This window comes from Megascapheus bottae, chromosome 2, assembly GCF_031878675.1.
Source record: "Megascapheus bottae isolate mThoBot1 chromosome 2, mThoBot2.hap1, whole genome shotgun sequence".
Taxonomy (NCBI): Eukaryota; Metazoa; Chordata; class Mammalia; order Rodentia; family Geomyidae; genus Megascapheus; species Megascapheus bottae.
In genome coordinates this window covers 51,573,750-51,589,308 of record NC_143510.1, presented here as the reverse complement: position 1 = coordinate 51,589,308, position 15,559 = coordinate 51,573,750, and the positions used below count along the sequence as shown (strand labels likewise).

Genomic DNA, 15,559 nt, shown 5'->3' with positions numbered 1-15,559 from the left:
GATCTGAAAAGGCGTACAGTGAAAATTCACTTAGCGAGAAAGGGAAAGCGTCCAAAAGACTTTACCCCGACCTGTCTGAGTTTAAAGAGGAAGGAGGGTCTGATCTAAGCAGCTCAGGAAAGGATGAGGAAGTACAGGCCTTGATACAACAAATGCGGAAGATTCGCTTAAAACGAGAAAAGGGGAAGCAAAGCAGTAAGTGGAATGTAGGGGAGGAGACTCCCGAGAGGAGTCCTCCAGCCACTGCCTCAGCGCCTCTAATTCCACCTCCCTATCAACAGGGGGCAGTTGAGTTTGCACAGAACTAGCTTATCCAGTTTTTCAGGACCAAAACCAACAGAGATATCATGAGCCACTTGAGTTTAAAGTGGTTAAGTCCTTGGCTGAGTCAGTTCGAACGTATGACATAACTGCCTCCTTTACAGTGGCTCAGGTAGAGGCCTTGAAGAGAAACTGTATGACTCCTTCTGACTGGGCCAGACTTACTCGTGCCTGTTTGAGCCCAGGGCAATACTTGGACTGGCGAGCTTTTGTGTTGGAGTTTTCCAACGAACAGGCAGCAATTAATCAAGCAAATGGTCACGGACCCTGGGACAGGGACATGCTTCTGGGGCAGGGAAGATTTGCTAACGTTCAAACAGGGTATCCACCGGAAGTGTATGAGCAAATTAATGACATTTGTATTAGAGCCTGGAAAGCCTTGCCTAATCGAGGGGAAGTTAGTGGCAATCTTACAAAAATCCTGCAGGGGGCCACCGAACCGTTTTCGGATTTTGTTGCTCGGATGGTTGAGGCAGCGGGGAGAATTTTTGGCGACCCAGATAGAGCCATGCCCCTAGTAAAACAACTGATTTATGAGCAGTGTAACAAAGAGTGCAAGGCTGCTATAACTCCATATAAACATAAAGGCATAGAAGCATGGATGAAAGTTTGTAGAGAGTTGGGGGGCCCATTGACTAATTCTGGCCTCGCTGCAGCTGTAATCCAGCTCACTAGTAAGAAAAGCAATGCATCCGGAGCATGCTTTAAATGTGGAAAAATGGGACATCTTAAGCGAGATTGTCCAGAACGAAGAGGAGCTGGAGGAACAGGAAGGACCCAGCCAAGTAGACAACCTGGACTCTGTCCAAGATGCAGAAAGGGCAAGCATTGGGCAAATGAATGTAAATCAGTAAAGGATGTAAATGGACAGCCTCTAGGCCACCCTGCCCAGTCAAAAAACGGCCAGAGGAGCCCACGTCCCCAGGGCCCACAAATATATGTGGCTGTAGAGAGCCAGAGCGAGGGGGCGCCCCAGGAGAGATGGCCCACCCTACGCCATCCCAAGGACCGCGGAGAGCCACTGCAGGTTCAGCGGGATTGGACCTCCGTGCCACCGCCAGGGTCATATTAACACCTCAAATGGGAGTGCAACTGGTGGACTCAGATTTTCAGGGGCCCCTAAAGAGTGGCACAGTGGGGTTGTTAATCGGCCGTTCCTCGGCAACCCTCCGAGGCCTCAGAGTTCACCCAGGGGTCATTGACCCAGATTACACAGGAATAGTTAAAATTATGGTTGAAGCACCAAAAGGCATAGTGGCTATTTCTCCAGGAGATAGAATAGCACAATTACTGCTTCTTCCTAGTCTCCATGAGACTTTCCCTGCCAGGCAGGCCGCCAGGGGAGACAAAGGCTTTGGATCCACCGGCGTGGAACTGGTGTGTATGTCATTAGACTTGAATGAAAGGCCTACTATGGAATTAGAGGTGGATGGAAAAAGAATCATTGGACTTTTAGATACAGGAGCAGACCGCAGCATTATAGCCAAAAAGGACTGGCCTCAGGGATGACCAGTGCAGGCCTCTGATCAGACTCTGAGAGGTCTAGGCTATGCGAGGGCCCCTGATGTCAGTGCTTGGCAATTGAATTGGAAAGATGAGGAAGGACACTCAGGAACCATTCAGCCTTATGTTCTTGAGCTTCCGGTCTCACTGTGGGGCCGTGACCTAATGAAAGAGATGGGCTTCTGTCTTAGCAATGATTATTCACCTGCCTCCAAAGACATGATACTACAGATGGGATATTATCCTGGCCGTGGACTGGGGAAGAAGTTGCAGGGCCGAAAAAACCCTATTGAGGTCCAGAAAAAATTAGATAAACATGGGTTGGGTTTTTCCTAGGGGCCGCTGAGGAGCAAGTCCCCATTACTTGGAAGACGGAGGAACCAGTATGGGTGCCTCAGTGGCCGTTAACCTCCGAGGAATTAGCAGCAGCCCAAACCCTTGTGAAAGAACAATATGACTTACGTCATATTAGGCCCTCTGTGTCACCTTGGAACACACCTATTTTTGTTATAAAGAAGAAGTCTGGAAAATGGCGATTATTGCATGATCTGCGAGCCATTAATGCCCAAATGCAAATTATGGGCCCCATACAAAGGGGATTACCTGTGTTGTCCGCCCTTCCCGAGCATTGGCCCATTATAGCAATAGATATTAAGGATTGCTTTTTTTCCATACCCTTGCACCCCCGAGATTGTGAACGCTTTGCTTTTACTGTGCCATCTTGTAATCATGAGGATCCAGAACAAAGATATGAGTGGATTGTTTTGCCTCAAGGTATGGCAAATAGCCCAACCATGTGTCAACTATATGTGGGGCAAGCTATCCGCCCTATTAGACAAAAGTATCCAACTTTGAAATGCATCCATTATATGGATGATGTTCTCTTAGCTGCAAAAAATGAGGAAATATTGAATGAAGCATATGGTGAATTAGTTAACACCATGCAACAACGGAGATTGCATGTGGCCCCGGAGAAAGTTCAATTAGGAAGGGTAGTAGAATATTTGGGTGCAAAAATTACCCCCATTTCTGTGATGCCACAGAAGTTAACTTTGAGAATAGATAATTTGAAAACCTTGAATGATTTTCAAAAATTGTTAGGAGATATTAATTGGATAAGGAATTATTTAGGTATACCAAATTATGAGTTGAAGCCCCTTTTTGATGTTCTTAAGGGCGGTTCAGATTTAGCCTCCCCTCGGGTCTTGAATGAGGAAGCCCGCTCAGCCCCTGTGAAGGTAGAGAATGCATGTAATAATATTACCCTATGCAGATTAAAGGAGGGTGAACCCTTTTCCTTGTGCATAATCCCCTCTTTTTATCAGCCCACTGGAGTTTTACGGCAAAAAGGCCCTTTATTATGGATCCATCCTCGAGTGTCCCCTGGAAAGTCCCTTGGATACTATCCTGATGCGGTTGCCCTATTGGCATTACAGGGTATCCAGCAAAGTATTCAATTTTTGGGACAAGCCCCCAACACAATTATTGTTCCATATACCTCTCAACAGGTACAGGTTTTATGTGCTGCTGTTGATAATTGGGCTGTTCTTAAATGCTCCTTTAATGGAGAAATTGATAATCATTATCCAAAGCATCCTTTATTGGGATTTATAAAGGAACACCCAATTATTTTTCCAAAAATTACTGTACAAGAACCTATAGCAGATACTCCCAATATCTTTACTGATGGGTCCAAAACAGGCTGTGGTGTGTATGTAGTTAACACCCAACCCCCAGTTCAACATCAATTTACTCCGGGCAACCCCCAAGTAATAGAATTAATGATTGTTTTAGAAGTTTTTAAAAATTTTCCTGGTCCCTTTAATTTAATTTCTGATTCTGCTTATGTGGTAAATGCTCTACAAGTGTTAGAGGCCGTAGGCCCTATAAGGGCGACTGCATCTGTTCACTCCCTATTTGTTCAACTTCAAATATTAATATGGCAGAGAAGAAGTCCATTCTTTCCTCTACATATCAGAGCCCACTCAGGTCTTCCAGGTCCACTTACAGCGGGAAACAATATGGCAGATGTTTATACTAGAGCCCCATGTCAGTATCCTCTTTGGATAGAGCCAGAGAATTCCATCAGACCTTCCATGTCAATTCTCGGGCACTATGGGCCTGTTTTTCCTTATCCAGGGCAGATGCCCGTCAAGTAATTTTGGATTGTCCCAAATGTGTTATTTACCAGCACCCTCCTAGTGTTGGGGTGAACCCACGCGGGTTACTCCCATTGAAAATTTGGCAAATGGATGTGACTCACATACCTGAATTTGGACGTTTAAAGTATGTTCATGTGTCTGTGGACACCTGTTCCGGTGTCATTCATGCCTCACCATTGTCCGGAGAAAAGGCCCATAATGTTATTGCCCACTGCCTTGAGGCTTGGGCAGCCTGGGGCCTCCCACAAATGTTAAAGATGGACAATGGTCCTGCTTACACTGGAAAGCAATTCACCTCCTTTTGCGCCCGTATGGGTGTTTCCTTAATTCATGGCTTACCTTATAATCCTCAAGGCCAAGGTATTGTGGAACGTGCTCACCACACTCTTAAGGAACTTTTACAAAAACAAAAAGGGGGAAAGGGCTTAGCCCCTACTCCAAAAGAGAGAATATCCCTGGCTTTATTTACCTTGAAATTTTTGAATTTGGATATCCATGGCCGTTCTATGGCAGATAAGCACAGCTCTCCAGCTGCCCCAAATTTAGGGACTGTAATGTGGAAAGATGTGATCACGGGGTGCTGGAATGGCCCTGACCCCGTGCTGGCATGGGCACGAGGATCTGCATGTGTTTTTCCGCAGGACCGCCTGGATCCGGTGTGGGTGCCTGAACGACTTATACGGAAAGCCAAAAATGGAGAAATGCAAGACACTGCAGATACTCCTCCTTCTGATGATACTGTGCTTGACAATTCAGCGAGGGAGTGCAATACTGAGATGGGGGATCCTGTCAGCCTTTCCGAGACCCATGCCCGTAAGATATGATGCAGCTTTATCCCCTCGCCTTTTACCACTAATAAGACACTTAATCTCCCATTTTATCCTTTAGATAAGGAGGAGGCAGGGATTGGGGAAGAACGCAACATCACCCTACTAGGAACTTTGTGTTTCACCATAACTAATGAGACAGGGAGTAATATCACTTGTATAGGGCTCCCTCAGTCAAAGGCAGCATACTTTAGGGGCTGGCAAGGGTCCTCTGGGTCTACGGAGGTTTGGGCCAATGCGACAGGTTTCACATATGCTGCAAATTTATCTAAACAATTATCAAGTTGTCTTTTAGGAAATTGGACTGGAGAATTTGATGTATTAATGATGCAGTTGAGGACTGCCATTACGAGTGTGAATTCTACCCGGGTTGATGAAACTCTACTGCAGGATGTTTCTTCCTGGATCCTGTCGGCAGTTGGACACCTGAAAGAGTGGGCGGGAATGGGATCTCTTATGGGAATTTTGGCCATAATTATCCTATTGTGACTGTGGTGTATTTGCCGCATTAGGAGCCTCTATCGCCGGAACATGGCTATGCTGGTTCAGGCCTTCACTGCCATAGAAGCAGGACAGTCCCCCTATGTGTGGCTTGCCACACTTAAAGAGTAAGTGCAGGATGCGAGGCAAGCGCACTGCACTTGGGAATCGCTTCCCGGCGCGAGCCCCAAGAAGAGCATGTCAGGGTGCATGTGGGTTGATGCCCAAAATCTCACCTCTGTAAAAAGGCATCGGACAGGTCTGGTAGTCCTTGGGAAAGGTACCGCCCAGGTGAAGACCAGTGCACGGTCCTGAACAACAATTTTTAGCAGAGCCCTGACCTCTACTCTTGCCTGCTGCTTAATAAATAAAAAAGGGGGAGCTGTGGGGAGCTGCGAGGGCTGCGCCTTAAAGATGGCGCTGGTTTCCGCCTTCTGCCATCCCGACGGCGAGTGCTCTCTGTGAAAACAACTCCTTATATGGCTAAGTTTTGGCTTCTGGCTTGCTTTCGTGTAGTTGGCCCTATCAGCATCTCCCACGTGGCTTTTCAGGATTGGCCAGGCGGAGGTCATATAAGACCAGGGATAGTCCCGGAAGAGGAAGAAGAAAAAGAAAGAAGGAGAAAGGAAGAAGCTTGTTAAGGGTTCCTGAATAAACCACTTGGAGAAGAATCCTGTGTCGCGTCTTCCTTGCTGGTCGAGGCGGAATCGACAGTTAGGAAATGCAAAGACTTAGAAAAAAATCATTAAGTGAAGTAAGCCAGACTCAAAGGAACATAGGCTCAATGGTTTCCCTCATTTGTCATAATCACTAGAAACCTTGGGCTCTCCTAGCAGAAATATGCAATAGAGCAAAACCTAGATACATAAGGCCATATAGTATGATGCTAAATGAAAGGACCTCTAGGATATAGAAAGAAAAGCCATATAATGAGTGATTGTTGTCCTTAATGTACTATGTTGTCTCTCATCTCTTTTGCTGTCCCTTGGTTATCTCATAGTGTTACAGTATCTTACTTTGTTATCTGATATATTGGATATATTTGTATTTAGTTATTTGAAATTGGATAAAGAAGGGGGGAAAACAAGATGAGGGGTGAGGGTGGGGGGGAGGGAAATGGGGACCAAGACATGAGAAAGGGTATCAATGTATGTGAATTAATGCACCTTCTATCTGGCTAATATAATGTAACCCTTCTATTAATTACAATAAAAATATATGAAAAAATACGTGAAAAAAGATTGGGAAATATATTTCAACCTAAGTTTGGGGAGAGGGGGGTGCACTCAAACCACAGTTGTAGGCCTTTGGTATATGACTTTGTTATGACTAAGTCATGCAGTTGATAGAATTGATTTATTTACTCAACTAGTGTTTATTGACAACATCTTTTCAGGTGATAGGCTCTGTGCTAGCTGCATGGGACTCAGTAAGAGAAGACAATCTCTAGGTAAGAGTTTGGTGTAGAAGCATGCTCCTCTCTGCACCATTTATTTTGCCTGCCTCTGCCTCCCAGCGATTCTTACCTTCCAGTGAAGATTCATAAACATGCCATATGATTTCAACTACAGGCCCAAACTATGGTTTCTGATAATAATACAACCCTACACATGAATAAACACAAATTCTTCTTATAAAAAAATAAGATTTCAATGTCTAGGCTCATCCCAGCAAACCCTTCTTTCACATGATATACAAGGATTTGTTTTTCTTCACTTTGATGACCAGAAGTGAAAGTAGTTGGAAACTCATTTAATAAAAATTTTCTTCAATTGAGAGCTGTGACATTAGAATCAAGAATCAGAAGCCATGACCTGTTCAATTGAATTCTGTCTTTAATCTTGAATAACATTTGTCCATTGTACCCCAGTGTCCACGAGAATTTCCTAGCTGGATACTTCACTGGAAAATCCTGACTGGCACACTGAGTATATATAAAACATCACACCTAGAATCCTGTGTCAACATCTCACCTCCTCCAGGTACTGTATTTGTCTGGTGTGTGACCCTAATTCTACAATTCAACACCATGAAATTCTTAGCGCTCCTTGTATTACCGGGAGTTTCCATCATCCTGGTTTCTGCTGATAGGTATCAGACTTAAGTGAGTTAAATTTGGGGTCAATGTGTGCAAATATGTACTCTCTGCGGCAGTGAGTTGAGAGGCTTTCAGGAAGCTGAATGTTCCTATTCTGTTTTCTACAACCTAGTTCCATCTCTGTTTGAATACGAAATTATCATGACTGGATTTATTTTTATACATCAGTCTAATATTTTGAGTTGTTAACTTGACATGCCAGTGCCAACTGCAGTTAGTACAAGTTTTTTTGTTATTTATAGATGTCTTTAAGTAATTTTACAGAGTGGCCATTTAAGAAAGCAAGGAACACAATATATTTTCATTAATTTCACTTCTTTCAAGTCTAAGCTGGTCTTCCCCTCCCCACCCTGGGTATTTTCTCAGTTTTATAGAATATGTATTTGATTCTTGACTGCATTTTCCCCCTCCTCTACTCTCCATCCATGATTCCCTCATATATAAAAGGTAGATTTAGGTTTAAAACTCACGAGTAAATATGTTAGATTGCATGCAAATATATAGAAACAAAAACCTTGAAATGCATAACCCTTCAATAAATTACAAGAAAAAAGAATTTTTAAAAATCCTGAAATACAGTAGATTCAAATAAGATCACACAAGAGGACAAATCCTTACCCACAATCAAAGTTCAGTAACAGGAAACACTATAAAATTGATAGTCAAAAGGGATGGGATGGAGTCAAGGGGAAAGTGTAGACAAAGGAAGAGGAGAGTTTTCTTCATGGTTGTTGTTTTTAATGTACTACGTAAAGTCATACCTTTTTTTTTTTGCTTTCTTCCCTATGTTTTATTCCCTGCTTTCACTGTACCTGATTAAGGTACGTGTGTATTGTATACAGTATTATTTGAATTAAGGAAGGGCAGGGGAACACCAAAATGGTGAGACAAAGGACAACGACTGAACCAATATAACAGTGAAAAACACAATACAATATGTTGAAATTAAACTCTACAACTTCGGAGGGGTGGGAAGAAAGGAGGAGGAGAAAAACAGGGCAGGGTAACAATATCTAACAAGAAATATATTCACTACCTTAAATATGTAACTGTAACCCCTCCATACATAAGCCTGGCAATATAAATATTTAAAGATTAATCAGTTTCATTACAGAGAAAAATATTTTTTAACATATGTGAAGCTTTGTGAAGTAACATATACTCATAATATCATACCATTAAAAATACAGTGGAGTTTTTAAGGAGCAATGTGATGACATGAAAGTTTAAACAATGAAAAAATTGTGAAAATTATTCATCAAAGATTTGTACATCCACAAAATAAAAGCATTAAATTGTATCAAAGTAAAATTGTATTGTCAATAATTAAAGAGAGAACAATTTACCAGAAGGTGAAAAGCAAAAGTAAACTTAGATGCATCTCACAATGTGATTTATAATATGGTTGTTATCTTAAACAAGTGAGAAAATGCTGAGTTATATAACAAAGAATCTAAGAATAATTGATTAGGCAATAGGAAAAAATAAACGAATTCAGCACTCTCACATTATTATGTTTAAAATAAACACATGTATAGAATTTAAGGAATTATCACACAAAAGAATCAGGAGGTATCTCTGGGTGTATAAGGCCTTCCTAAATAAAAAGCAAAGGAAATATTCAGTAACGTTCAGTAACTGCTGTGCCATTTGGGGTATCTCCTTCATGCCCCGATGATCTAGATCTCAGCTCTGGGGCTTCTGTTCGATCTAATATAATTAAATATTTTAAAGGTCTAAAGGTCTTCAGGGGTAATCAGTGGATTCACTCAAGAAGTGAAAGGGTACTCTGTTGTTTTCTCTAGGTATCATTTGTCTTTAGTGTCACCACTCAGGACCACAGCTTTACTGGTTTATTTCTATCTTCCCTCTCCAATGCTTTTTCTTTCACTTTTTTCCCTTTCAAAGGGTCAACATCTGAGACCACAGGCAATGGTAACCTGCTCTGCTATTCTCTTTCTTTCAATGACCATTTCCTTCCCAGCCTCATTCCTATCAGCTTCCATATACATATTGTGTTATTAAAGACTTCCAGGCAAAGCTGCATACTTGATGAGTAAGTTTATTCGCAGGCAGATAATCTCCTCCTCTCTTACATATCTTTATAGAAAAGTGTCTCACATAAATTTAACAGATCGGTAGATTTGAGTTATGATGGATGTTTGAAGGTTTGTGTTTTGTTTTATGGTTTGTGTCCCTTACTCCTCAGATCTGTGCCTCTTCAATAGACATAAGTACAAACATTAGAAGTCAGAACCCTGCTTAGAGTATTGTTGGTTTTTTTTTTTTATGTAGTTATACCAATCTAATTCCAGAACCTAATGCAGGTTAATGTTAAAGTAGAGCAACTTTCAAGAGACTAAAGAAAAAGGTAATAAATTTTATAGATTCTGCTCAATGAGGGAAGAATTGTGTACAGGATAGGATGCTGTAAGCATTAAGAAAGTGAGGTTCGGGATGTGTTGTCACAGAGGGGTGTATGTCTAATGCCTACACCCATGTTCCCTTCTCTGAGTTGGCAGCCAGAGATGTGGGCTCCCTTATTGCTGCTGCTCAACAGTTTTGTTTGGATAAGGAAAAGGGGGAATTAGAAGTTCTTGCTAGCCTATTACTACACGGGGAGGAAGACTCAATATATTTGTTTCTCAACAAGAATAAGTTGCAAAAGGAATAGGGAGTGATGGAAGCTTGTAGGGGGCATGGAAATGTGAGCAAGTTAACAACAAGAATGCAGATATAAAATAAAGTACCTAGGAAATGACTAAGAATGTAAAGAACCTTTCTGATGAAAAATTTAAAACCCTGAAAATGGAAATTAAAGCAGAACTGAGAAATGCAAAACCTCCCATGCTCCTGAATAGGAAGAATCAACAGAGTGAAAATCACAATCTTGCCAAGGGGTATCTACAAATTCAACGCAATACCCATCAATATCCCAATGTTATTCTTTAAAGAAATACAAGAGGCAATCAAAATTTCACACGAAATAATAAAACACCTTGCATAGCAAAAACACTACTTAGCAGAAAGAACAGTGCAGGAAGAATTTCAATATCAAACTTTAGACTCTATTATAGAGCTATAGTGGCCAAAACAGCTTTGTCCTGGCAGAAGAACAGGCCTGTAGACCAATGAAATAGAACTGAGGACTGAGATATTAACCCACAGATCTATGACCACCTAATCTTTGATAAGGGAGCCAAAAAAAATAGAATGGAAGAAAGACAGCCTCTTCAACAAAAGTTGCTGGCAGAGCTGGTTAAGCACCTGCAGAAAACTAAAGTTGGACCCTTCTTTGTCACCCTGAACTAGAATTAACTCCAAATGTATCAAAGACCTCGAGGTAAAAACGGACACACTGAAAACTTTACAAGAATGAATATGAGATACACTATGCCTCCTTGGCACAGGTCAAAACTTTCTTTATAAGGACCAAGAAACACAACAATTGAGAGAAAGTCTGCATAAGTGGGACCGCATTAAACTGCAGAGCTTGTGTATGGCAAAGGACATAGCTAGTAAATCGATTAGGAAGCCTACAGAATGGGAGAAAATCTTCACTAACCATACAATGGACAAAGGCCTCATATCTAAAATATATCAACAGCTCAAAAAATTGAATCACTCCAAAACTAATCTCCAAAGAAACAACCATCCCATTAAAAGATGGGCCAAAGATTTAAAGAGAGTCTTCTCTGAAGAAAAAATAAAAATGGCCTATAGACACATGAAGAAATGCTGGACATCTGTGGTCATAAAAGAAATGCAAATCAAAACAACTCTAAGATTCCACCTCACTCCAGTTCGAATGGCCAGGATCAAGAAATCTAATAACAACAGATGCTGCAGGGGATGTGGCCAGGAGGGATCACTAGTACACTGTTGGTGGAAGTGCAAACTCATTCAACCACTACGGAAATCAGTATGGCAGTTCCTCAAAAGCCTAAACATAGAGCTCCCCTATGACCCAGCAATTCCACTACTCGGAACTTACCCAATCATCAGGAAACAAGGACAGATTAAATCCACTAGCACAACAATGTTCATTACAACACTGTTTACCATAGCAAAGATATGGAACCAACCCAGATGTTCCTCAGTTGATGAGTGGATCAACAAGATGTGGTATTTATACACAATGGAAATCTATGCTCTTGTCAAAATGAATGATATTTCCCCCATCTGTAAGGAAATGGAAAGACTTAGAAAAAAATCATATTAAGTGAAGTAAGTCAGACTCAAAGGAACATAGGACCAAGAGACTACCTAATTTTTCAAAATCAGTAGAAACCTTAGGCTCTCCTAGCAGAGATTTACAATAGAACAAAATCTAGAGACATAAAACCAAGTAGTATGACACTAAATGTAAGGACTGCCAGGATAAGGAATCAAAAGCCATATAATGAGTGATTGTTGTCCCTAATGTACTGTTATCTCTCATCCCTTTTGCGGTTCCTGAAAATATTCATAATCACACTAAATTCACACTTATAAGATTTCATTGCCCAGGATCATGCCATCAAACCCTTCTATCACATGACATACAAGGATTTGTTTTCTGGAATTTGACGACTGGACAGGAAAGAGAAGATAAGCTCTGGCGCAATCACTCCATTTTCAGGGTCATTAGTATTGAACTGCAGCAATCAAATATCCATGGTCTGATTTCAGGTGGACCTAGCAAGCCCCCAAAATATCATCATCCGACAGGCCCACTCAGTGACCAGGAGAAAATTAGAAGAACAGGACATCTAAAAATATTCTCTGCCCTGTCTACATGGTGCTTGGTTTGGAGCCAGAGATCTATAGGTTTCTCCAAGAGGAGAAACCAAAACAAGGAAGAACGGTATGCCTCATTCTGTCTCCAGGTAACTGTGGGGCAGTGGAAGGCAAAGGAGCTAGCACAGTGAGGAGGTACTAAGTTCAATCCGCTAGCAGAAAACAAAAAGAAAAAGAAAAAAAATACTTTAAACAAAACAAAGAAAGAAATATTCAAATCCATTGGCAATGTGAAAACCCTTGGAACAGAATATGCTTCTTGCTGTGCTGAAGTTATGATTGTTTCTTTATCACCATTTGGCTACTAAAGCAGTCTTTCCAGACATGATATGCAAATCACCTCTTTGGAAAGTTTAGGCAGAAAAAAATAACTGTCTAGTTATTTTATTTTATTTTATTTTGCCAGTCTTGGGGCTTGTACTCAGAACCTGGGCACTGTCCCTGTCCCTGACCTTCTTTCATTCAAGGCTAGCACTCTACCACTTGAACCCCAGCCCATTTCCAGCTTTCCCTACTTCCGTGGTACCGAGCAACCAAGCCCAAGGCTGCATGCATATTAGGAATAACAGTACACAGTGCCACTTCCAGGGGTTTTGGTTGTTGTTGTTGTTGTTTTGTTCTTTGTTTTGTTTTCTTCCATTTTGTTTGCTTGGCCTGGGGCTTGAACTCAGTGCCTGAGAACTGTCCTTGAGCTTTCTCAGAACTAGTGTTTTACCACGTAAGCCACAGCACCACCTCCAGTCTGTGTATATGCTGCCACGGAATTAAACTCAGAGCTCCATGCATGCTGGGAAATCACTCTACCACTAAGCCAAACTCCCGTCCCACACTTCCAAGTGTCCTGGTGGTTAATTAGATTAAGAGTCTCAAAAACTGAGATCTCAGCCTACTTAGGGGCTACCATTACAGGCATGATCCACCTGTACCCACCTGACTCCAGACAGGCCTTAGAAATCATTACTCTACACTGATTTTTTTCCCCTAAAAGTAGAAGTGAGATGTAGTGGTTTGTATATTTGTAAGGTCTACTGAAAGTAGCAAAGTGGTGAGTAGGATGGAGTTTTGTGGGCTTCTCCAATTCCACATAAGTGCTGGTAATTGTATATGTCTGTTTCCCTCAAAAAGGAAGTTGTGACCTGAAAACCACTTAAGTCTGGAATCAGTAGAATTTAGCCCTGTCTCATAGAAATTATAGTTTGACTAATATTTGACAGCATGACCTTTACAAATGCTTTTAAGCTAGACTGATGTTTCTGCTTAGTCGCTTTCTTCCCCAAGCTCACTAGCATTCAGTGAACAAATTTGTGATCTGGAAGTTCCTCTCTGTGTGTTCTGTGTATTAAGTGTCATGGCATGGAATCCTGGAGTCAGCACATTGCCTTAATCTGAAGCAGCAGGCTTGATAATGCTGCTTGACTTTCAGTTACCACCATGAAATAGCCTTGGGCTCTGAGGATGTTTCTGCTTTCCTGGTCTCTGACTCTAAGTCATTATGTCAGGATTCTCAGCTGAACAGAAGTGTATCCTAAAGCTATCTACTGTTGAGGAGGTTGTCTGCCAGAGCCTACAAAGAGAGTGGAGAGCAACTTTTGCTGTTTTAATCCATTACATGTTTAATCTTGTATTTAGTGATTATTTCATGTAGAGTTATCTTGGTTCCTAAATTTTCTTTTTTTCCCCTTTTTTCCAGTCACAGAGCTTGAACTCAAGACCTGGGCAGTGTCCTAGAGCTTTCTCAAGGCTAGCTCTCTACCACTTGAGCCACAGCAACACTTCTGGCTTTTTTGTGTGTGTATGTGGTACCAAGGAATTCAACCCAGTGCTTCGTACATGCTAGGCAAGCACTCTACTGAGGACATACTTCCAGTTCCTTGGCTGTTAAATTTTCCTCATTCAGTCATATCCTCTGGTCTAACCTGTCATGTAATGGCTTTGTTTGAAATTACAGTATATGTTTAAGAAAAAATTATAGGTTTACTACAAGGAAAGGAAGAATATGAGCATATGAAGTTTCAAAACATTTTAAGTTGCCTGTGCATTTTTTTCTCTCAAAGTGTCCACACAGGTCTAAAACTTTTAAAGTTTTTTTACCTATAATATTGGTTAAATAAAAACAAAGTTCAGATTATTTTTCCCACCTTACTTTTAGAATAGAAATTTAACCCAGCCATCTCAGTGTTGCTGGGATTCCTTGATCAAAGCTAGAACCCTCCAACATGATCCATGGCTCCAGCCCACATTTTTTCATTGGTGGCCATTTGGAAATGGAATACCTATCGGTTGACTTCCTCTATTCATTGACACTGTGATCAAGCCCTTTCTTTCTCTCCCCAGCTCCCCCTGCTGCTGCTTTTGTGGCTGGGAGCCAGTGGCTAGGGTTGGGGGAGGGGTCCTTGCATTTCAGATTCTTTGAGAGCATTGGATATAAGCTTTATCTGTGTTTCTTTTCCGGTTTGCATTCTTCTCTGTTGCTTCTTAAATTTGTAGTTGTTGATTTCTTAAGATACTTGGCTCCTGGGATTCCTCAATTCTCTCCTCTTGTGGGAGAGAGCTAGGCTTGAGTCCCTGTTGTTTTAGTGCCATCTTGCTTCTGCTGGCTCTCACTTCTTTTACCCCCTCCCCAACCAAGCTGTAAAGTTCAACTGAAACATATTGTCCAGTAAATATCACTGTTACACTGTTTCACCCTTTGTCCTTGTCTCATCATCTTGTTTTTCCACTTCTCTTCCCTTTTCTGGATTCAAACAAACAAATAAATGCATATACAGTACACCAGGTACAAAGTCAGATTACAACCAGAGGGGATAAACCCTAAGGGGAGGAAAGGAAACAGTAATAGAAAACATCAACACAGTAAAGAAATAACTTCACATAGCACATTGAAAAAAACAACCACAAGGATAAATCTTTTGTTTCCCTGTCCAGGACACATTTCACGTAGGCTCATTATATATGGCCATAAGCACATAGCTCTCCTCTGTTAGGAAAATCCTACACTTATAGTAATGATTACAAATAAGGGAAACCATGGAGATTATGTTCCTTTGGCTTACTTCATTTAATATGATTTATTTCTCAAGTTTTTGCATTTCCTTATGAATGGGACGATGTCATCCTTTCTGATGGCAGCATAGAATTCCATTGTGTATTTTTACCGTCTTCTTCATCCATTCATATGCAGAGGGGCATCTGGGTTGGTTCCATATCTTAGCTATGGTGAATAATGTGCAATGAACGTCGTTGTGCTTGTAGCTTTAGGTATGCTCTTGTTTCTGTACATTTGGGTAAATGCTCAACAGTGGTTGCTACGTTTAGTCTTTGGAGGAATTGCCATACTGCTTTCCAGAGTAGTTACACAAGTTAGCACTCCCAAAGACAGTGTAGTAACA

At 41.4% G+C, this 15,559-nt stretch overlaps 1 protein-coding gene across 1 annotated transcript; it reads left to right on the top strand.

The window, feature by feature from the left end:
• Positions 1 to 457: 457 nt before the first annotated feature.
• Positions 458 to 1,393, top strand: LOC150066957 (endogenous retrovirus group K member 10 Gag polyprotein-like). Its single transcript, XM_090353430.1, has one exon. It carries the CDS (start codon positions 458 to 460, stop codon positions 1,391 to 1,393), a length of 936 nt encoding a protein of 311 aa, XP_090209556.1.
• Positions 1,394 to 15,559: the final 14,166 nt, after the last annotated feature.